Source organism: Daldinia caldariorum (assembly GCF_022478825.1).
Source record: "Daldinia caldariorum strain CBS 122874 unplaced genomic scaffold F4812scaffold_3, whole genome shotgun sequence".
Lineage (NCBI taxonomy): Eukaryota > Fungi > Ascomycota > Sordariomycetes > Xylariales > Hypoxylaceae > Daldinia > Daldinia caldariorum.
In genome coordinates, this window is record NW_025953039.1 from 1,708,765 (window position 1) to 1,730,951 (window position 22,187).

The 22,187-nt window shown below is 46.0% G+C and overlaps 10 protein-coding genes across 10 annotated transcripts; 7 read left to right on the forward strand and 3 right to left on the reverse strand.

The window, feature by feature from the left end:
- Positions 1-109: 109 nt before the first annotated feature.
- Positions 110-932, reverse strand: F4812DRAFT_418733 (uncharacterized protein; the record flags this gene model as incomplete). Its single annotated transcript, XM_047933280.1, has 1 exon — positions 110-932. A coding segment is annotated over exon 1 (272 nt), but the record flags the coding sequence as incomplete, so codon positions are not given.
- A 771-nt stretch (positions 933-1,703) lies between these two features.
- Positions 1,704-2,703, forward strand: F4812DRAFT_418735 (acyl-CoA N-acyltransferase). Its single transcript, XM_047933281.1, has 2 exons — positions 1,704-2,231; positions 2,295-2,703. Exons 1-2 carry the CDS (start codon positions 1,821-1,823, stop codon positions 2,436-2,438), a joined length of 555 nt encoding a protein of 184 aa, XP_047793027.1. The 5' UTR covers positions 1,704-1,820; the 3' UTR covers positions 2,439-2,703.
- Positions 2,704-2,933: 230 nt separating this feature from the next.
- On the forward strand, positions 2,934-4,478 carry F4812DRAFT_275914 (alpha/beta-hydrolase). The gene is made up of 2 exons (XM_047930952.1): positions 2,934-3,728; positions 3,791-4,478. Exons 1-2 carry the CDS (start codon positions 3,303-3,305, stop codon positions 4,160-4,162), a joined length of 798 nt encoding a protein of 265 aa, XP_047793028.1. The 5' UTR covers positions 2,934-3,302; the 3' UTR covers positions 4,163-4,478.
- A 317-nt stretch (positions 4,479-4,795) lies between these two features.
- On the reverse strand, positions 4,796-6,408 carry F4812DRAFT_275941 (translocation protein). Its single transcript, XM_047930954.1, has 3 exons — positions 5,792-6,408; positions 5,171-5,727; positions 4,796-5,121 (listed from the first exon to the last, which is right to left on the reverse strand). The coding sequence occupies exons 1-3, from the start codon at positions 6,201-6,203 to the stop codon at positions 4,930-4,932; spliced, it is 1,161 nt and encodes a 386-aa protein (XP_047793029.1). The 5' UTR covers positions 6,204-6,408; the 3' UTR covers positions 4,796-4,929.
- Positions 6,409-8,016: 1,608 nt separating this feature from the next.
- F4812DRAFT_456726 (uncharacterized protein) lies at positions 8,017-9,530 on the forward strand (the record flags this gene model as incomplete). The annotated part of the gene is made up of 3 exons (XM_047937039.1): positions 8,017-8,131; positions 8,189-8,932; positions 8,992-9,530. The coding sequence occupies 3 exons, from the start codon at positions 8,017-8,019 to the stop codon at positions 9,528-9,530; spliced, it is 1,398 nt and encodes a 465-aa protein (XP_047793030.1).
- Positions 9,531-10,222: 692 nt separating this feature from the next.
- Positions 10,223-12,700, forward strand: F4812DRAFT_418744 (phosphoglycerate mutase-like protein). Its single transcript, XM_047933282.1, has 2 exons — positions 10,223-12,433; positions 12,545-12,700. The coding sequence occupies exon 1, from the start codon at positions 10,413-10,415 to the stop codon at positions 12,021-12,023; it is 1,611 nt and encodes a 536-aa protein (XP_047793031.1). The 5' UTR covers positions 10,223-10,412; the 3' UTR covers positions 12,024-12,433; positions 12,545-12,700.
- A 465-nt stretch (positions 12,701-13,165) lies between these two features.
- Positions 13,166-14,517, forward strand: F4812DRAFT_275929 (uncharacterized protein). The gene is made up of 2 exons (XM_047930953.1): positions 13,166-13,398; positions 13,622-14,517. Exons 1-2 carry the CDS (start codon positions 13,294-13,296, stop codon positions 14,234-14,236), a joined length of 720 nt encoding a protein of 239 aa, XP_047793032.1. The 5' UTR covers positions 13,166-13,293; the 3' UTR covers positions 14,237-14,517.
- A 1,678-nt stretch (positions 14,518-16,195) lies between these two features.
- On the reverse strand, positions 16,196-18,403 carry F4812DRAFT_276201 (HET-domain-containing protein). Its single transcript, XM_047930955.1, has one exon. The coding sequence runs from the start codon at positions 18,274-18,276 to the stop codon at positions 16,480-16,482; it is 1,797 nt and encodes a 598-aa protein (XP_047793033.1). The 5' UTR covers positions 18,277-18,403; the 3' UTR covers positions 16,196-16,479.
- Positions 18,404-18,714: 311 nt separating this feature from the next.
- Positions 18,715-20,507, forward strand: F4812DRAFT_276209 (DUF1014-domain-containing protein). The gene is made up of 3 exons (XM_047930956.1): positions 18,715-19,240; positions 19,408-20,312; positions 20,370-20,507. The coding sequence occupies exons 1-2, from the start codon at positions 19,005-19,007 to the stop codon at positions 19,943-19,945; spliced, it is 774 nt and encodes a 257-aa protein (XP_047793034.1). The 5' UTR covers positions 18,715-19,004; the 3' UTR covers positions 19,946-20,312; positions 20,370-20,507.
- A 337-nt stretch (positions 20,508-20,844) lies between these two features.
- Positions 20,845-22,108, forward strand: F4812DRAFT_456732 (mitochondrial carrier; the record flags this gene model as incomplete). Its single annotated transcript, XM_047937040.1, has 2 exons — positions 20,845-21,078; positions 21,140-22,108. The coding sequence occupies 2 exons, from the start codon at positions 20,845-20,847 to the stop codon at positions 22,106-22,108; spliced, it is 1,203 nt and encodes a 400-aa protein (XP_047793035.1).
- Between the last annotated feature and the right edge of the window lie 79 nt (positions 22,109-22,187).

The window sequence follows — 22,187 nt, forward strand, 5'->3', positions numbered from 1 at the left end:
CACAGAAGCGCGCCACTTTTTTTTTTTTTCTTATCAGGTCTTTATTTGCACTCCTAATACCAAAGGTACATCCCTACCACCCATATTCAATTAATTCAATTATACCACGGTCCAACACATTAACTATTATACCTATTCAATCCCACGATGCAACGTATAAAAACTACATCGCCAGTTTTGCCTCAATTAGAACTTCCTAGTCAATTAGAGCTTTCTAATAATTCAGGTCGCGAGCGGATGCATACTGTACTTCGAAGGCTATTTGAAAATATACCAGTTGAATGTGTAGATGCGAAAAAGCCGTGCGACTGTAAAAGAGGGAGCACGACTACCTAGTAACAGTAAAAAAAATACCTACCTAAGGCAATAATCTTTTCCTTCACATAAACAATAAATATTGAACACAATCTGCCATATCTGTTTGAACTTTTTACCTGTTCCAAGATGAGTATCACGAAACAGCCAGAGCTTGTACTCTCGAACGGCTTCCCCTTTCTTGTTGACGCCCCGGTCAAGCCATCCGATATGAAACTTCACCTCGTGATGGTTAAATGCCATGCTGTAAACAACATTCTCGTCGTCCGGGATCACTGGCCAATTGATCTCCGAAGCTAAAATAGTATCAGTCATACACTGATTCTGTGCATAGTGCAAGTTACCGCCCACCGGCTTATACCATGGAAGCAACTCTTGTCTGGTATCTGAATCATAGAACAAATCCTTAACATAGTATCCAAACGTGAGATCCGGGACTGGTCGCGTCAGACGGTCGACAATATCCTTGAAGGAGTTCAGTACGTCCTTATTATTGAATAGCCGGTTGCTAGCGCAGTTCAGATTCTGTTCAATAACTGGATGGTCTGTCTTCAGATACTATAAATGAAGGGGAAGATAAAGGAATAGTGTAGTTCGCAAATCTAATTCGGAGGGCTCAGACTGAGACTGCATATTTCTTCTTTCCACGTGTAATTGTTTCAATAGCATCTCAAACTTGGCTGGGTTATCGAGTTCAGGAACCTCGTCATCTAGAATAGGTTACACCAATTCTCTGATCCAGTCCAGGGATTCTTCATCATCTGTTAATAAGAGGACCCCATTCTGCCCGAGATTCTCGCTCCTGTGGAAGCGACCTGGCTCGCCTCTTGGTTCCAGAAACTGCAGCTTTCGAACGGTCGGTATTAACCAAAGATAGACGGGAAATGGATTGAGATTTGAGGAATAACATAAACATGTTTCCAAATTCGGGCTCTTATGCTACCCGAAGGGTGGCCTTATGCTCAAGGTTAATTAAGAAAACTTTATTCTTAACTTATTTACGTTACCTTTTTTATAAAATAAAGTTTTCGCTTTTAAATTCGTATAAATAAAAGGAAAAAAAAGCTTAAAATTTAAATATATGAATTAATTAATAATAAAACTAATAAAATAAAATTTTAATTAATTAATGTAATGAATTTATATTTAAGTTTAATAAAGTGTAAATCGATCCTACCCAGCGATCTAATGCAAGTTAATGACAATAACCCTTCGTAAACTCAGGGCATTAAATGGCAAATGTCGTGATAAGTATAGTATGCGCCCGCCTTATAGGGCTTAGCGCAACTATATGCTGTTTACCTAGAATTGGGCCACGTATTACGGTGCTGTGGTCCCTGTGCCACAGGAGACACGAATTGTATAATGAACTACCTACCTGGTGCTATCAAGTCTAGACTTAATCTAACAATATCTTAACTTAGACCTTCAAATACATTCGTTTCTGTTTTTATATATGAAATTGTTTGAATGTCAGGAGCTAATTGGCACACTTCGATATAATAATGCCAACTCCTACCGTGAAGCTCTTCTCTAAACAGGAACATGGTCACCTGTTGCCGGCCATTGCTGCTCTCCATGCAGCTTGCATTGTGCATGACCATACTATCGCTACGTTTCTGCCACCTCTAGAAAACTCGAAAATCCAGACATTCTGGGAGGGCATAGCAAGAGAAGTTGATTTGGGAACGCGGTTTGTCTGCATTTTGCTCAATGAATCTGAGCCGGGCACCAGGGCCAAGGAGTCTGAACTCGTTGGGGTTGTCACACTGAGCATGCCGTTCAGCGAGACTGGGTCTTTTCGTGGATTTGTAGAGAAGCTTTTCGTCAGTCCAACTTATCGAGGGCGAGGCGGAGCTAGAGCTTTAATGTGCCACATGGAAGCAGAGGCGTTGAAGAGAGGCAAGACGTTGATGGTATTTACGAATTTACACCCCGAGAGATCTCACAGGATTCTATGATAACTAACCTGCATATAGTTACTAGACACGGAAATCGGAAGCCAGGCCGAGAGTGTATATCCGAAACTAGGGTATACGGAGGCTGGTAGAATACCTAGATACGGCATCAGCCCCGTGGGAGGACTCAAAGACGAGGTATTCTATTACAAGCATTTGCAATAAAGGGGAAGCTATACCTACCTAAGTTACTGAGTTGCGTGATTTCCAACTACGCAAGTACCTGAACTATACTCTCTAAAGACTTGTGTCTAGGGGGTTTTAATTTTACAAACTACCTAACCTAAGGTAGGTAAATAGAATATAGAGGCTGCTTAGCTGTTGGCCTGTTACGACTCTACAATGTATTTTAGGTAGGTATAACCATTGGTAGATTGGACAAGCTTATCTGAACAACATAGTATTCGAATTACTGTCGAATTGTAGTATAACTAAGTACCTATTATTCAACGCCATAACCTATATAAAGAATTATTTGTAAGTCTTGATACTAATATGCATGACTCAGAGCCTCACCCGAAGAGTCCCGAAGAGTCCCGAAGAGTCCCGAAGCTTGACCCGTGATCAGCCGCTGGGATGCTGAAATTACCTAAGTACTTTGACTAGCTGCTGGTCAAGGACGTAGTTTTCCTTAAATTTAGAATCATATCGCTTTTTTTCCCCTTTTTTGCTCATCTGTTAATTCGCTAGTCCGCCTCATGTCGCATACCTAGCTCATGTTAGGTGCCAAGACAGGTACCGTTAGGTGAGGCTTTTTTCTCCCTCTTGAAATGTGACCGATGAGCCCAGTCTTAGGTACTAGATATACGGAAGGTAACTTATCGTAATTTAACTTGGCGAAGAGTCATATGCTTGACGTACAGGGAGTGCATTGAAGTTTTTGAAACAACTAGTCTTCATAATATACCTCGATAGTAGGTAGATACTCGACATATTTAACTTGAACTTGCCGCCCCCCTATGTCATTGTCTTTTTTTTGAATAAGAATATATTCCATCGTCAAGACATTTACACCCATCATCTCTCGAAATGGCATCCCAGAAACCTATCATAGTGCTGATTCATGGCGCATTCCTTTCGCCATTGCACTACCGGAAAATTATCGAGCCTCTGCGCTCTCAGGGATACATCGTGTTGAGCCCGCCGATGGCAACAACGGGTATCGACGACTCCGTGGCAGGGAAGACTTACGTCGACGATGTGAAGCGCCTTCTCGATTGCCTTCTTCCTTACTTGGACGAGGGCAGAGAAGCCGTGGTAGTTGGTCATAGCCAGGGCGGAATTGCCGCCAGTGCTTTGACAGAGGGCCAGACCATCGAGGACCGGAAAGCCAAGGGCTTGAAAGGAGGCATCAAATCAGTCATTTATCTGACCGCTCTTGCAATACCAATGAAAGGCGCAAGTTTATTAAGCATATTAGGCGGGGCGCCGGCGGCGGAGACGCAGAAACCTGAGGTAGGTTGCATATATCTTCATACGCGAGTTTACTGGATCAATGTTAACACATACATACCTAGGAGGCACCTCCTAACAATTTATGGGCCGAGCAGGGCCCCTTCTACGTTCTTACCGAGTCAGCTCTGTCGTCCATGAACTCCGACTTTCCGATCTCAGAAGAAGACCATAAAGAAGTGACGAGGAGCTTAATGCATCAGAGCAAGGCAAGTCTAGAAGCCCCTATACAATTCTGTGCAGCCGACGTTACTGTCCCCAAGACGTATATCGTCTGCACGGAGGACAAATCCCTTCCCGCTCCTCTTCAAGAGCAACTCGCCCACGCAACTGGGTGTGATATCGTTAGGCTCCCAGTTACACATTTCCCCTTCTTTGAGAGCGGTGATAGCTCGAAGAAGGTTGTCGATGCCATTGTGGATGCCGCTGGGAAGTGACGGGTACGAGTTGATCATACGGGATATATAAGCAGTTAGCTGCCATAACAACCTTGTATGCAAGAACATCTAGATATGTTTCGTCTCTCTCCTCAGTCCCTTGTATAATAGCTTTAATATAATATTCAAGAATATCGAAGACAATTGGATATCAAAAGTGTGGTATTAACAGTCGATAGCTATTGCTGCGCAGTAAAAGATACTCGACCTGTGTAGGCTGTCAACATGACGCTAAGTAGAAGGGTAAACAAGATATACTTGTTGTTCTAGTTAAAGAGTTATTTTCTGTAACTTGCTTACAATGTTAAATGAGAAGCCAACTCTTCAAGTTCGGCTCCAAAAAAGTCAAAAGTCATTATAGCGCTGCTCAAGTCACACGCGGGCCTTTATCATAATATTAGGTACCCAGGTAAGTTTCCCTCCTAGTATTAAAAACTTATTTCCAAGGTCTAATCTAATGGTATTGTGTATGATGACTTGGGAGTTTTCTATTGGTTGAGCGAAAATTAAGTTGAAGGCACTCTCATCCACGCTTCCGTATAATACTTCCCTTATTTAAGAGGCTACCTAGGTAGGTAGTTAAGGGCCTTGACGGTGGATTGTCACTTTGGGATTTATCACTAACGGGAGGGGTTGGCCAATGCATCCTATTCCGGTATATACGCAGCTCAAATTTAGAGGCATTTTTGTTCTACTGTACAGACATTCCCTTCTTGGCTAAACTCCCTGAACGCCTATTGCTGCGAATTGTGATACAGCAACCGCAACTATTCATCATCAGCGAGTTCCTCGATCTTTGGTGCTACATATGCCCGTTGCTGTGGTTCTGTTTGGATCTGGGTTTCAGTTGCAGTGGTAGTAGCTGTAGCCGGAGGCTGGTGACCTGAGGCTGCAAGCTGAGCGGCCGACTCCACGCCAGCTGCTTTGGAAGCCTTCTTCTTTTTCTTGGGCTTCGTGGTCTAATAATCAGTTAGCCAGTGTTTATGATTACAACATGGGATAACCTACCTCATGCCAAGCCCAAACAGGACGGAAACTGTCCATGAAAGAGACGTCTTCCCAAAGATTGGGGTATAGCCACAGTCCAGGGGGCACGACAAAGTAGGTAATGCAGAATAAGATGACGCGGAAAATGGCCATGAGGAAGAAGAGTCCAAGAAGCATCAAAAATCCCCAGCTGAGATAGTAGACGCCTTGTCGCAAAACGAGCGGCCATAGAGGGTACAAAACTACGGTGAAGATGAGGAGCAAGGCGAGAGCAGCATAAACCTTGCGCATAATCTGACTGCCCTCGTACAACCAAACATAGTACATGTCGTCAGCGGCATCTTGCTGCTGCTCAATCTTGACCGTCCACAGTCCCTTGATTCGCTTGCCCTTCTTAGGAGGGTGGTTGTGACCCTGGTGGGGATCCATCTTGCTAACACGTAAGGCCAGCATGGACAAGGGTAGCAACTTAAAAGTGTTCTCAAGTGAGGCGCGATCGGTGATCTCGGGGAGCGCTGGGTTCTTCGCACGTGCCTTTGCGTAGGCAGGGGACTGAAGAGCTCGAAGGGCTCTCTTGACTGGAAATAGAAATGTGAGAACATGTCACCTCCAAAATAGTAAATATAAATAGTATGGACATACCTCTAAACATGTCCTTGCGCTCTCCATTAAGGATGCAGGTACGCTGCTTCAGAGGCTGGCTTCGTAGGAAAGTAGCAAGGGCAATTGCGACGGGATTGGGAGGGCCGGGGCGAATAGGTTGTGGTTGACCTTGGGCTCCCGGAGGAGAGCGCGGCGGTCCTTGAGGTCCTTGCGGTCCTCCTTGCGGTCCTTGGCCACCTTGCTGCTGCTGTTGTTGTCTCTGAGCTGCTTGAATCTGCGCTATGCGTTGGGCTTTGATGTGCTCAACGAATTGGGGGACAGTCATTCCATGCTTCTGTGCTTCAGCGGCCAGTTGCTGTTGCATCGCGGCAATCTGCTGAGGCGTCGGCATCTGTCCACCAGGTCCCATCGGTATCGGGATAGCTCCCGGAGGGACGTTAGGGTTTTGCATATTGATTACTATCTCTTAAGGTTATTGCCAAATATGGCTGAGAACACCGAAAAGGAAAGCTAAGAGAGAGAAGAAGAAAATTAATTGAGATAGTGTGAGAAGGGACAGTGAGATGTGGCCGCAAGGTGCCAAGTCAAAAGAAGGTTGTAGTAGTTAGTAGTCTGATAATTTGGACTGACGCAAATAGAACAATCTGTCATTCTCAGCCAACCCTTAAGGAAATTTTAGCCTTAAGGATTTTGTACCCAAGTACCCGATAACCATACCTTCCATGGTATCCATCTAGTGTAACCTAGCGTGCGGCGTGCCATGCGTTGCTAGGTACCCTAGTATCTACCCAGGTAGGTTCTAAGGCTGCTAGGTAACTAGGGGCTTACTTACATAAGCTTTTATAGATTAGCCGATAAGAATGCACGGATCATTTCATCCAAGCGCCCTGTACTTTATACCTTAGCTGCTTACCTTAAGTACCTCGAATCTATATTTCACCTTTCCCACCTTTCACACCTTTATGAGGTTGAATATATTTTTTGTAACTCGACCTCATATTTCGGCATATTGACATGGCTGAGCTTCGTCGACAACGCCGTCATGGATTTTTATGAATCCCGGATCTCGAGTCTATCAACGAAATGATTGATGATGATATTATATACCTACATGACTCCCTCCTCATGTGTCCTACTTGGCACATGACAGTTTACTTCTCAAACACGCGGATACCATAGACGTCCTTATAGCATTATTATACTCGACCCGAAAGAAAGATAAATGTGCCTCAAGTAAGTATTAATAGAAGGCCGAGATGAAACATATGGGCAATCAACAAAGGTTACCTACCTCTGGGTAGGTAATTAACAAACAAACAAACAAATAAACACACCTCAAACACACCCAATTTTCGGACTTACAACACCATAAAGCGTCTATCGCCTCTATCTGCGGATATCCGGCCAACCCTAAAATGGGCACCTCGTCAACAACAATCTTGTAACGTAAAATGGCGTCTAGTTCCCCAAACATGTCGCCGAGTGGAGACATCCGTCTCGCGAAAGACTATATGGAGGTTCTAGTACCGTTTCTAGTCCGATGAAACCATGGCTTTCTCAAAGAGGACACCCTTCGCTATCCATTGAAACTCGCCTTGTCGGGATGACGGGAGACAAGCTCATACTGGCTTCCGTATTCACGACCTTAGCTGCTACATTTAACGTCAATCTAAGGCCAATCTCTGCGGCCCACGAGACACCCCTCAACGGGGTTCTGTGGCAATGTCCTCTCCAAAAAACATTGCGAGGGTGGGCGACCTAAGTCCTTCTAGATGGATCACAAAGCAAGGAATTCTAAGACAAAAGACTGGCTGTGCAGAATCGTTCATATTACAAGTGGTGGGGTCCTGCAATCTTGGTGTGTGCCGCCAACCATCCGAATCCTCTTTAGGACCCTGGCTCGTAAGCGCCCACTGGACCACGACTTTTAGACTACAGCCTATCAAAGTCACGGACGTCTGCATCTACCTACTACTAGGTAGTAAACCATCAAAGCTCGAGGTCCCATCTCAAATGTGTACCTACGAGGCCAGAAACGTCAGCGCGCCTGCTCAGTTACAATGGTTGAGCCGGAAAAGGTACATACATCCGTGGATGCAAGTAAGTAAGTAAGTGTACAAGGTAATTTTTTTTCACGTCTTCCATAAAGGTGTTATGCATCTCATGACCTCTTGCTTTCTTTGCTGCTCTCTTATTAGCTCCCTTATATCCTACCAACCGCTGGTCGTTTTTCCTATATATATTCAGCTGGACATGAAGTCATCATGAAAGCCTTAGGTGGGATGCTCGCTGAAGCTTATGCGTCATGGTCCTTTTCTATTTCCGAATGCTGTTCATCTCTTGCTTCTTCTCACTCAGATGAGAAGCCTCGTCAGCTTGGTAAGCCTTGAAATATGCAGAAACAACAGCAGCTTTTCCTCTCTCTAACTATGCTAGGTACTCCTGATTCATTCGGTATTGTTTATCAAGAACCTTCATTCATCCCGCCTCCTTCAGCAGCGTCTTTTAGACCAGATACAGAATTATCTACTTTGGAGCGGGTCCCCAAGAAAAGGCATAATTCTGGACAGGGCAGCTTCTCTGTGAGAAAGCTCCTGCTGCGGCCAAGTTCATCATCATCATCATCATCATCATCTCGCAGGCCGCAAATATCGGCTCCTACCAATTTCCGTCATATTCATTCGGAATCTTTCCGTTTCCCGGGTCATAGGCCCACACAAGTGAGACCGCAGCCGGCTTCTCTTCGTCCACTTGAACTCAGTATCTATATGTCTGATAATCGACTTTCTCCCATCCTCCCTCACTTTGGCCCCCCTGAACCCCCAGTCACGCCGCCTCAGCGCGTTTTTACTCTCTCAACCCGTAGTGAAGATAGTCCACGTATTTCGCATTCGCGCAGCTACTCATCCATGTCTTTCCACATTCCCCGAAGGCCAGTTAATGATGGTTCTGTTTTCGATTCTCCGCAATCAGACATTGGCACACCTCGGCGACCCCAACCTGCCAAGCTTAAGGATCGCTCATCGCCAGCATCATCGAGTCCTATGATGGAAGATCTGGTTGAAAGAGTTGCGACTGCTATGCTAGAACGGGACAAGCTTCAGGAGCAGATTGAAGATGTCATTGAGAGGCAGAGCATATATATTAGCAGCCGACCATCAACTGCTCATGGACAACCTGGTCAGTGACCTCACATGCCCTAATAAAGCTAAAACACGCACTGACTGACGAACTTATAGAAATGACGCCCATGCCAGAGATCCCAGCACTGCCTCCCAATGCCCCCTCGTTCAGTGAACGTCTTAGTTCCGATCGCCCACGAACTGCGCTATCTCAGATGTCAGCGCGTACTTCATATCAGGCAAATTCGTCGCGGAAGGTGGAGAGCAGAATTCCTCCTCCACCGTTACCACTCAGGCTAAGACCGCCTCTTCGCAAGAAGAAATCCTTTTCGCGGGTTTCTACCTGGCTATTCTCTGGTGGAGAGCCCAACAAAGATATTAGTCTCGACTCTACCACCAACGATCGGAGACCAATAGCCGATACCGACGGCTTTTATGAGGTGGTCGATTTTGAAGAAAATCGACGGGGTAGCATCGATACCCTATCAACAAGTTCTGATTGGACTGTTGAAGAAGAGCAGACTTTGCCTACAAGTTTGTCACCTAGCAGTACGACAACCCTCAGGGCAAGGTTGGAGACACCGATGTCGATCGCATCTGGACTACGCCAGCCAATGGTCGTCCCTCACAGACAAAGCGTTGGTGTCGCTGTCTAATTCCGATTCTTTCTATAATAGTATTTTATGATACCAAACGGTACCAAGGGACCGTGCATTTGTTCATTTCGTGCCGGAATACGGCATAGTTTTAAGCGGGACGTATATAGATTTGGGTCGGGATTTAGGTATCAGCATCTAAAGCGGGTCTTGGTCAAGATGCTAGGGGTAAGGATAGAACTGGGGACCATTGGGAGCTTCTGGGCTCTGGGAGGTCTTAATGCAGGCTGGTGGCATTCTGTGGATGATACCCAAATACTTGGTAGGTAACGAGAGCAAGGCTCTCTCATATTTTGGACTGTAAATGGTTTAATCATAGGTCAAGTCTATTCTGTTGATACTTGGTTCTTGATGGTGCAATCTGTTCAAACATGTTCAAGTTTGGTGCCACATCCAAGTACATGATACATGCATGCATGTAATCAGAATGACAGATAGGTACCCAACCATAATCAGGTAGGTAATAAATATATATTGATATGAGGTACCTAATACTGCTACCTAACAGAGCCAGGAATTGCAGCAGACTTATAGACTTACCTAATATGGTATAACCTTGGGAGGGCAGGAGGGTAGGAGGGCAGCAAATGTTTGCGGGCCGGCAACAGCTGTTATCACGCTAGGTAGATACCAATCAACTGCCGTCTTACAAAATGCATAGCAGGACGGCTGCGCCGAAGTGCAAGTTCCTGTGCAAAAATCAGCAACTCATTTTACGTACAATATAATTGCTCATTTGTCTCCTTACCTTTTTTTCTTTTCGTCATTGCAGCGTTACGTATAGCAAAGTATTGTTATTATTAAATCACTGGTTGCACTTTCTTCACAGATCGTCAGGCATATGGCGATGAAGAAAGCTCAGTTCTTTCACTCTTTTTCACGATGGTCTTCACCGACTTGAGACGCCAGCTGACGGCCTTCGTGGCCCGAGGTCCATACAAATATACATTACTTCCCGAAAATACTTCTCGAAGTCAGATGCGAATGCGCGCGACAGGATGGGTTAATCAGCACATTTTTAGTATTAGGCTTGCCCTATGCGCCTTGCTTTCGATCGTGATAATTTCCTTCTCCATGACATTCATGTATGTCAAGTACGTCTTGGAAGTGTTTGTCATAAATAGCTCACTTTTGCTGACCACGAATATTTACTTACCTAGGCAATCTATCTCATCACAACCTTGCAGAGGCTTTATACATGACCATGACCGTCACTGTAAAAGCGAGGTTTCTCGCTTATGGGGACAGTACTCATCTGTATTTTCTGTCCCTTCAGAAATCTCTCCTGCCATCCCAGAAGGGTGCGATGTTACTTTTGCGCAAGTGCTTTCACGCCACGGTGCCCGTGACCCCACAGAGCATAAGTCCTTGGCTTATGGGGCGCTTGTTGAACGCATCCACAACACCGTAGTGAATTATGGGAAGAATCTTGAGTTCATCAAGGACTACAAGTACACCCTCGGTGCTGACCAATTGACCCTCTTTGGGGAACAGCAAATGGCGGACTCTGGTGTCAAGTTCTATGAGCGATATCAGCATCTAGCCAGCACCAATTCCCCCTTTGTGCGTGCTTCTGGCCAGGACCGTGTTGTCGAGTCTGCCCAGAACTGGACTCAAGGCTTTCACCTGGCGCGATTGGCAGATAAGCATTCTCATATCCCGGATACATACCCCTATGATATCCTTATCATTCCCGAGAGAGACGGGTTCAATAACTCGCTTAGCCCTAACCTTTGTCCTGCCTTTGAAGACAGTCGACATGATAATCAGAGCAAACAGGATACTTGGACAGAGCATTTCGTGCCGCCCCTGACGGAGAGGTTGAACGAGAACCTGCCTGGTGCTGACCTAACCGACGAAGAGGCCATATACATCATGGATTTATGTCCTTTCAATACCGTTGCTGATGACAAGGGAAAGCTGTCACAGTTCTGCTACCTATTCACGGTTGATGAGTGGCATGACTATGACTACTATCAATCTCTGGGCAAATGGTATGGCTTTGGAAATGGGAATCCCCTTGGTCCAACTCAAGGTGTCGGCTTTGTCAATGAGCTGCTTGCAAGACTCACCGGTCAGCCTGTTGTCGATCACACCACCACGAATTCAACCCTGGATGGATCCAACACTACCTTTCCTCTTGACCGCGTCCTATATGCCGACTTCAGCCATGACAACGATATGATGGACATATACGGCGCTCTAGGCCTGTACAATCTAACGGACCCACTGCCTGGGAGCCGAAGAGTTAGCCCAAGGGAAGCCAAAGGGTTCTCTGCTGCATGGGCTGTCCCATTTGCTGCGAGGCTATACGTAGAGAAGATGTCGTGCGGAGGGAGCAAAGAAGAGTTTGTGCGAATTCTGGTTAATGATCGAGTGATACCCCTGCAGAACTGCGATGCCGACGAGTTAGGTCGCTGTACCTTGACCAAATTCGTTGAGAGCCAAAGTTTCGCGAAGAACGGTGGGCACTGGGACCAGTGCTTTACATGATACCTCTAATGTCGTTCACCTTCCTAAGATCTGCCATAAATGGAAGTCTGCATCCCACATCTTTACTCTTTATACATCGTAGACATGTTTTAGTTGCTTTGCTTTCATCGCTTAATTTGATGTATCCAATCGTGATTCGAGATAGCATCAGATCAATCAGATCAGGGGGGCCGATTTGAGTACCTAATGAAAAACAATGCGGGCTTCCAAACAAACAATATGTTCGATAGTATGGTTCTGCTTGTCCCCCCCTCTCCCCCCTTTCCCTCCTCTTCCCCCTGCCCATATCTAGATATGACAAGTCAAAATCCTAATAATAGTTGCAATCAAATTTCATGTCGTCAAACGCTTTGATGGCCTGATGGAGATTTGTCACCGACCGTGAATATTACTGCTATAAGGCAGATTTTCTGCGCAAATCGTAAGAGAAGTGAGACATCCAGCAAGGCTTAGGAGCCATACAGTAACGTGATGACAGGTTTGACAGGTTTGATAGGCTTGGGTAGTGAGACATAACTAACTTTTATTGTGGCTTATCGGCAACGAATTTCTTCAATGTTCCTAATGATTTATCCTTTATATGTGTGACCCGTATCCTGTATGTAACCGAGTAACATTATATGAGGTACATACATAGGCTGATAACCTATAGGTTAGGTAGGTAGGTAGTATGCACGAGCCATAACCGTTTAAGTCCAGGCTACTTGAATACTTAGGTACCTAGGGTACATAGCATGTAACGTCATGTTAAGGTGGATAGCTCCTAAACATTCTGGATCTTCCCCAAGCCGCAAAGCCCGGCTCCAACTGCAGAAAGGCAGGGGCCAAGCACCTAAATTGGGTACATACTTAGCCCCACCAACAAGACCCAAAGCTTCAAAAGAGACCAGCGCAAGGGAAAAAAAAAAAGAGACCCGCAACCAAGCACCTGATGGCAATCAACAACGCCGTAACCCTACCAGAAAAAGAATGTCATCAGCCTCAACTTCAACTTCGCATTGTGAGACATACTAACGACAAGATTCCACCTCTCTGCATTTTTCTGTCGTCTTGTTGCATACGACCCACAACGATTTCTTCCTTTCTTCCCTCTTTCCTCTCCCTTCTCTACCTTGTCTCGCAGGTCTCGCCGGTCTCGCCACTCTTTTTATTTATTAATTTTCTTAATCATCTGATTTTCCCTGGCCTTATCGACCACATATTTTGTTTTTCCTAGTTTATAGACGATCCCTAAACTGATAAACATCCCGGACCACATCCGCGACCGAAAATGGTCAGCCCTGTCGGAACCTTCTTCATAATCCTATTCGTACTGCTGATCGTCGCTGCGGTCGGCTGGATCGTCTTTACCCAGCTGCGCGCAAGGCGGTTAGGTGTAAGTGCTCCGTTTTCTCTACCGTATTCTTCCACCCAACCATTATCTCTCATCCACACACTCTTGTCTCCTCTCCCCCTCAACACCGCATCATGCTTGTCTTACTTGCCGGACATAACCGGAGCAATACTTTATACTCCAGCTCCTCCTCCTTCCGCAGTTAGCCTATCTACTAGTTAGGTACCTATAGGACGAGAAACTAACATTGCCCTTGTCGCAATAGCTTCCTGCCCCACCCCTGTCATCCTACATCCCTTTCGTCCACTCTAAACCCTCGTCTTCATACGGACCACCGCAACCGGCACCGGGCGGCGTTCGTGGCTGGGTAAACGACAAATGGCGCGCCCTTCGCAATAGCGGGAACAGATCTGCGAGCGGCGCGTACGAGCGCCCATCCCGCCGGGGCTTCGGACCCCTCGATCCGGACGAGGCCTGGGACTCGCGCGTCGGCAACGAGGCGGACGGGTATTATCCTTACGGGTACGAGGAGCAAGAATTGGGTCTTCGTGGACAAGGACAGCGCTTGCAACATCAGCAGCACGAGCATAATACCAACACGGGATACAACAACGTCAACCTAGGGGCCGATGAGCCGAGAGGTAGGACCTTGAGCCGCGACCAGGGACTGTCTGTCGGAGGCAATGGAAACGCGGACCTGGGCGTGGGAAGAAGTCGCAATCCGTTCGACGACGAATCTGCTGAGCCCAGCAATATCAGCATGCGGGGCGTGAGTCCCCGCCCCATCGACACGAATGTCGCTGCGACCAGGGCCATGGCGGGAGGCAAGCACGACAGCCCGACGTCGGAGCGAAGATCGATATTCAGGGAGGAAGTATAAGGGAGCTTGCGGTTTTTCTTGTTACGTAATGCATTGCGCCTTGTGTTTCTACTCTGTATTTGCGGTTTGCGGTTCACGCCTACGTTTGAGATGAGATGTTTAATGCGATGCACTGTACAGGAGCCATACGGTATAATATATGTCTGTGCATGCCACAAACTAACTTCTACTTCGTCAATGAAAAGGGGGGCGACAGATTAATTTCTTCTTTTCCTTCTTCTTCTTCTTCCTCTTGGCAGAGCTGGACTAGGCACGATCACGTAGGGGTGTCAAATACGGAAATTCGTTTCTTGGAATGGATATCGTGGTCTGAAGGGTACGAGGCGGCCTCGGGTCGGAAGCACGAAGAAAACAAAAAAGGAGTTCGCGGCGTTTTCCAAGGTTTCGTCGATAAGGGAAAAGGTGCAGGGGAGTTCGCTGCTTCATTGCTGCTTGTGTACGATTTTGTTCTGGTATCTCCCCCCGAAAAAGCCATAGGCGTTTACTGGAGGATGGTTCGATCCAATATGCAATACGAATGCAACGTTGCAGTAGAATTGTTGTCTTGTCTTGTCTTGCCTGCTTATTGGCATTGCGTCGTTTGGTGTTTTGGCTTTGCTGGTTGTTGGACTAAGTTGCTTGCTTTCTTATTAGCATGAACTAGATTATGTGCATATGATAGCAATTGGACTTGCGGCAACATGAGGTAATGAACGTAAGTAATGATAATAATCACCGAGTTACTTAATATGACCATGTTTCATTTCAAGAGATAATGCCGTTGAAAGCAGAGCTTTCAGGTATTTAGTGATATAAGGTCCATCGACAGTGCTATTATATATGTTCTCTAAGTTGCGTGCCAAATAGACTAGGATGATAAACGTATGTCTTTCTGCTGTCTATAAAAACATCACTGCTCAAAGGCACTAGAAAATAAGGGGCTAACGTGTCGTTTGTTAGTGACATCTTATAGCGATACTAATATCTGCTTCTATTTTAGGCATATCATATCAGGGTATGGTGGCCCTAGAGTCTAGAGACTAGAGCATCATAAGTCTTACGAGACTTCACGGCTCTATGCTGTTTACTACAATGTCCATACAGTATCTGCTTACTCCTTAGATGGCGTACCTGTTTCCACGGTATCCTGTTTTCTAACTTTATTCTAAGGATTTCTACAATCTAACCAATACGCAATTTGCTAGGTACCTAATGTAGTAGCAGCTCCAAATCTTGCCTTTCTAAACGCCAGGAGCTAACTGAAGACTGTCCTCTACTCTAGTACACCTTCACAACCCAAGATATGACCAAGTCTAAGTAGTTAACTATACCAACCTAAACTCCGCCAACTCTCTCCCCTCCCAGAACGCTTCGTCGTATTTCTCAAATACGAGCGGCCGGGTCCGCATATCGCACTGGCTGAGAAACGTATAGCTGTCCCCCCCGCACGGTCGCAGCACGCTGGCTTGCGCCGCCCCTTTGAATAAGCAGACGACGTCCCCCGGCTGGGCTTCGACGTTTTGCCGCAGCAGTCGCGCAACGGACCCGTCTAAAAGCAGCACGAATGCGGACTTAAACTCCTCGTTCATGAAGTATAGCTGACTGTACTCGCTGCCGCTGATTTTTCTTTTTCTCCTTGTTTCGTAGATCTTCACCGTGGATATCACATAGGTACTTGGCGGAAGATATGGCGACATGGCTATGCTTCAACTAAGAACCTCACATAAGCCTTCCACCGCTGTCATCCTCGTCAAGCTGAACATCGTAACGCTATATCCATACGTGGAATGGAAGTCTTCACGGATCCTATTTACCTCTTGTCCTTCTTTTCTCTGTGGCCATTGAGGTGGGCATTAGACGGGGCCTATGTAGAACGTAGAATATGGGACCAGGCAAGCCCCTGAATACCCCAGGTGCTTGAAAACTATGACCTCGGTAGAATATTGGCTGTTGTTTTTGGAATGACATCGTATAAGCTGTTGGATATTCTTCGTGAAATTTTTTAATTGTCGCTATTACGGTCAGGCAGGCATTGAAAGCATAAAATATTAATACTTTTAGAGCTCATCTTCCATCATACCATCCTCTGTCGACCCTACCAGGTTGATAATGTCCTCTAGGTTCACTCCTTTCTAACCAAAAGCTTTGTGCGATAGCATCTTCGGGGTCAGCTTTCCAGTATGGTTTTCACCAGTCTGCAGGCTATGAATGACAACATAGATAGAGTGATAGATGTTATATCCCCATTCATCCCTATCACTTCGCTATACCAACTTAATATCCTGTATATCCGCAGTAGCCCAAAAATCGTCATCCAATTTCTTCTCAAGAGGACCGCCTCGTATGATACACATGCCTAGAAAGATGAAGTTTTCGCCACAGGCACGCAGTAAGCCTGGTTTGCCAGAACCCTTGAATATGCATATTAAATCACCAGTTTTCACTTCAATATCCTCCCTAGTGGATACGAGAATCGTTCCATCGTGAAGTAATAAGTAGTGAAATGTGAAATGGTCGACTATAGTTTGTTCCTTGAAAACTATGTTTCTCGTCCTCTTTTTCTTTGCTGTTCTTGACCTTCTAGTCCTAATTGAATCGCGTAGAGTGCTGTATACTTCGTAGAATGATGATGCAGTGCTCTTCACAGGTAAAATCTTGGTCGCAAATTCCATCATATTGTTGAAAGCCTCTTCGATCGTTATCTCTCTCGCAAGTGCCGACGGTTTAAGGATTTGCTCCTCGAAAGCTCTTAAATGATTCGTTAACTCCAACGGTATCTTCGCGCGGCGCGGCATCATCCCTTCGGGGTCAACTCTAGGGAAGACACAGCGGAATGTGCCCAGTATGTGGCCCTGTAAATGCAAAACCTTTTTGTCGGGTGTCACGTATACAGATGGGTCAGGTATTGAAGGTCCCGCAGATAGGTAACGGAAATCAGGTACCCAGGAGGGTACATCGTGAAGCTCGTTGCGCCTACACTTAAGTAAATGCAAATCCCCGGTTGATTGAAAGAGAAAAGCAGCATAGTTCCAATAAGTCTCCGTGTAGGACATATGGTAGTTTGGCGATAGATCATCGGGGAGGTCTCCTCCTCTCATATATTTAAGCATGCTTAATAAACCGTAGATCTGATCTCGAGGATCCGTAGACTTCGCGGCGCCTGCGATCCCCAATATTTTGGTCAAGACTTCGCCTACCTTCAGCCCATCGCCGTCGCTCGACCTAATCGTTGCGAGTAACTCATTCATATTCTGTATAGCGAGGACTCTCTGGACTCCTGGACTGAGGTAAAGAACCCTGTTACGTAGCGCAAAGTATTCAGTAAACTCCAGGAAACGATACAGGGATGTGCTGTAAGGTCCAAGATGGACGGTCAGCCAGGAGTCTAAGCAGGCTTCCTGAAGCGTCCATATTCTCCCAAACCACGGCCGGTGCAAGATTTCCGTCATTATATCCAGGACCGCCTTGTATGCACGGCCGAGGCATCTATTTATGACCAACTTATTGTTCTCGCCCACAGGCTCCCATTCATCCCCCATCGAATTTATCTTCTTGAATAAAAACTCGAATGCTTCTTCTGATGACATTTGATGTTCGGGCGAGCAACTGGAAGGCCCATCCGCAGATAGTGAAACTATAGGCCCGAGCCATATAATAGTATGCGATCCATTATATATGTCAATCATGCGTTGCACTTGTTGGGACCTTTCGTCTATATCTTCTTGGTTGATACATATAGCATCAATCCAGAAGTATTCTTCGAGGGAGTCGAAGTCAGGGGGACACTCTCTCAACTGATCGAGAGCCTCAAATAAACTTCTTGTAACCTCGAAAGGCTGATTTTCAAGGGTGATAGTACACCGATCCGTCACATCGCCCCATACATAAGACAAGGAGTGAAAGTCTCCCGCTTCCTCGATAGGGATCTGATGAAGAAGACATTCAATATCGTCGGTTTCGGTTCTTGGTAAGATACGGAGTAGCCGAATATCTGATCCCTCTAACTTTCGATATGGATATGCTGGCTGTCGATACAATTCCTGTAGAGAATCGTCTAGCATTATGACGAAGCGTCCTAGCAAGAGTACTATGTCCTTAATTTCCAACGAGGAGGCATGGCACGCTACAACCTATATTCGAACTACCATGTTGATTTCATTAAATACCTAATCCAGGCCGCCTTACAGGTACGTGACGCAGAAGTGGTTGGCAGTGCACATAATGTTGATAACCAATCATCTTCCCTGTATAGCCGCTACTCCTCTATGTAGGGATTATGGCCATCCAGCCTTACCCCGTCTTCGAAGTTGGAACCAACAGAGTAAATAAAGTAGAAAAAGTCATGGAATAAGGTAACCAACTGCAGCTAGAACATGGGGGCACCTATTTAGGTACCTACCTGGGTAGGTGGTATCTTCGTAAGGCGTAGGTCGTCGCCTATTGAAGATGTATAGACTTACACGAATAAAAACGTAAATACCTAGGTACTCTTATTTATACCAATACCCAGCTTATTTATACCAGAGCATGTGTATCTTATATATTGAAAATACGTCATAGCATCTATAGGCTAGATGAATCTAGAGCTTATGTCGGACTTTATCTTATACATTATTCAAGCATGCATATATATAGCGTTATGCTTAGGTTATACACTAGACATAACTCTTTGCATTAAAACTCCCCACTATCTTTTTGCCCCTCTTCTCCGTCATATTGACATGTCACACAAGCTCCCAAGTAGCTGACGAGACGTTGTTTGATCCGTCCCCGTGGGTAAAGTTACCTTATGATACAAGAAGAAAAAGAAAAGCAAATAACATATCAGTTGCTAGCTTTTTTTGGTCGGATCTATACCCAATTTAGCGCCATGGCGGGGAAAAAAGGGAGTGATAATAGCAAAAAGGCAGCTGGCCAGGCCCGAAAAGCTCAAACAGCTGCCAACAAGGCTGCCGCTGAGGATGCAAAGAAGGCGGCGGAAGAGGACGCCGAATGGGCTAAGGGTGCTAAAAATAATTCGAAGAAGTACGCTACTTGCCTCCTTTTCCTCCTTTTCCTTTGTTGGAGTATATCGAGGGTATCCAGGGCTTTCGATTAATGAATTGTCATTGGGCTATAGTGTATTATAGTATATACCGTACCCGTATTTGACAAAGACCAACCTGGTAATCCATATACTAACCTTTATTCAGAGAAGCACAGGAAGCAAAAAGGGCAGAGCAAGCCCGAAAAAAAGCAGAGAAAGAAGCTCTTGCTGCCGAGGAGGAAAAGAGTCTACCAAGTCGTGCTGGCCCTAAGAATTCCAAGACCGCTGTCAAGAAAACAAATCGTGGCATCGACGGAGCCTTGTCTAATCTCTCCATTGACGATGACAAAAACACAGAATACCAGGCCTCAGGTACTGACGCCATTTTGGACCTCCTCGAAGGTCTTCTCTTAAGTTCATCTGAAGTCAAAGTCGATAAACATGTCAGTAGAAGGGTCAAGGCCGCATACGCCAAATTTGAGGAAAGACGGCTCAAAGAAATGAAAGAAGACGGAAGTATAAAAGAACTGCGCTTTACTCAGAGGAAGGAGCAGCTCGCGAAAGAGTTTATGAAGAGCCCAGAAAACCCATATAACAGCAGTGTGAACGTAGGTCACAATGCGACAAAGGAAGAGATTAAGGAAACCCAAGAGCAGGAACTAGCGCGAAAGAAGGCTCAGTTTGCCTCCAAGACCTCCGAATAGGAACCGGAGTACTTGTTGGTTACGAAGGGCGAAAAGCACTGCGAATCCTGGCATATGGCGGGGGGCCCTGGAATGGAAACTCGGCAACCAGGAAAAGGTAGCGAGGGTTACATAGAACATTGTCTACAAACGAAGACAAAGACGAGGGTAGCTATATTGATACAGGCATCGAAGCTCGGTATACATAGTAATCTTTGGTATATATACTTACTATAGTAGGTATTGGGTACAAATCTTTCATAAACACATTGTTTTTAAACATTATAACTACCATCAAAAGGGCTTTCTGAGGACTGGCGCTTTAATCTTTTTGAAACATTGACTTGAGGTCTCCACTAGAGAATAAATAGTGCGCGAACACGCACATGTAAGTACCTAACCTAACCTACATACGCCAGCTCATAAAATTAACTCCGATTCAAAGCATATTGTATTAGCGAAAGGTCGCGTGATAATATTTGAAGGTGTAGCCCCCGCCGTTGGCTTAAAAAACTTATCGGGTAGACGGGCTAAGCTTCGGCAAGCCTCGGCTTGGGACTCGGGGTATTTTGACAAGGGTGGAGATAATAAAAAGGAACCTTGGAAGTGACGTTCGCGGCTGTTCTCTTCATAGTACCTATGTAATAGTTGGTAGTAAGAGGTAAAGTGCTAGCCTAGTAGATCGCTTCGTCAGCGCAAAATCCGGGGCACCGCAATCTCCATCCATTTTCCCACCAACTTTTACCTTCGCCGACGAAGCCCCCTCACTACATCATATCACAACTATACCTCACCATCAGCATAGACATGTACCCATAGTTTCGCTTTTACCCTTCTCACATAGCGTCTATCTGCATCAAATCGAACAAAATAAGGTCGGTGGCGCAGTGATGCCATCGGCTGCCGTAAAACATGCCACGATGTCCGAGTTCACATCTCAGGGAGAGGATAATGGCAACGCCATGGTCAGCAAAGTGGACGGCGTTGTCAGAAAAGCCAGCAATACCGTCACAGGAGCTACGACGACGCGAGGCTCAGACACAGATTCGATCGATAGTAAACCGCCGATAGCAATGAAGGGGAAACAACCAGATAAACACAGTATGGACTATGTCCTCCGCTCTTTTATTGCGGGAGGTCTCGCAGGGTGTGCTGTACGTATTCTTACATTCTCAATGCTTCAATTGGCTACACATGCTTACGATTTGTCACCAGGCCAAGACTATCGTCGCTCCTCTCGATCGAGTCAAAATTCTTTTCCAGACAGGCAATCCGCAATTCGCAAAATATCAGGGTTCGTGGGCCGGCTTCGGGATAGCGATACGCGACATATATGCGCGCGAAGGAGTTCAAGGGCTATTTCGTGGACATTCGGCGACACTCCTGAAGATATATCCTTACGCTGCCGTGAAATTTGTTGCTTACGAGCAATATCGTGCCTTGCTTATCGGCTCAAACCGAAAAAATGAAACCTGGTTACGGCGGTTCGCATCCGGTGCTATGGCCGGCGTTACATCAGTCTTTCTCACATATCCTTTGGAGATTCTTCGAGTGCGGATGGCGTTTGAAACGAAGGCTACACGACCGTCACTGATAGAGATATGCAAAAAGATTTATCATGAGCACCCTGTATCGGAGCCGCCTCCTGTGAACACGAAGCCCGGGTCAGGTATCACCGGGAGTGTGGCTGCAGTCACGGCAGCAACGGCGCAGTCCATAACCCCTCGCTCTGGGCTGATTAACTTCTACAGAGGGTTTTCTACGACTCTCCTAGGCATGGTACCATACGCCGGTGTGTCCTTTTTAACTCACGACACCGTGAGCGATCTCTTCCGCCTACCGTCAATTCGGAAATATACTACTCTGCCCAAGCCTCCCAATGCTCCGCCCGATAAGCCTGCGCCGCTTCAAGCTTGGGCTGAATTAATAGCCGGAGGAGTCTCCGGTGTTGTATCACAAACCGTGTCTTACCCATTGGAGGTCATCAGGCGGCGACAGCAAGTTAGCGGGGCCGTGGGAGATGGTCGGCGATTACGAATAGGCCAAACAGCGAGTATGATCTTTAGAGAACGAGGGATTTCTGGGTTTTTCGTCGGATTATCGATTGGTTATGTGAAAGTGTTACCTATGGGTGCTGTGAGTTTCTACACGTGGGAGCGGTTAAAGATACTGTTCAACATCTAGACTAGACAAGAGTCGTACATTTGAAGGATTTGTGGCAGCATTATCGGAGTGTAGGCGTTTATGGTAGAATATACCTTGG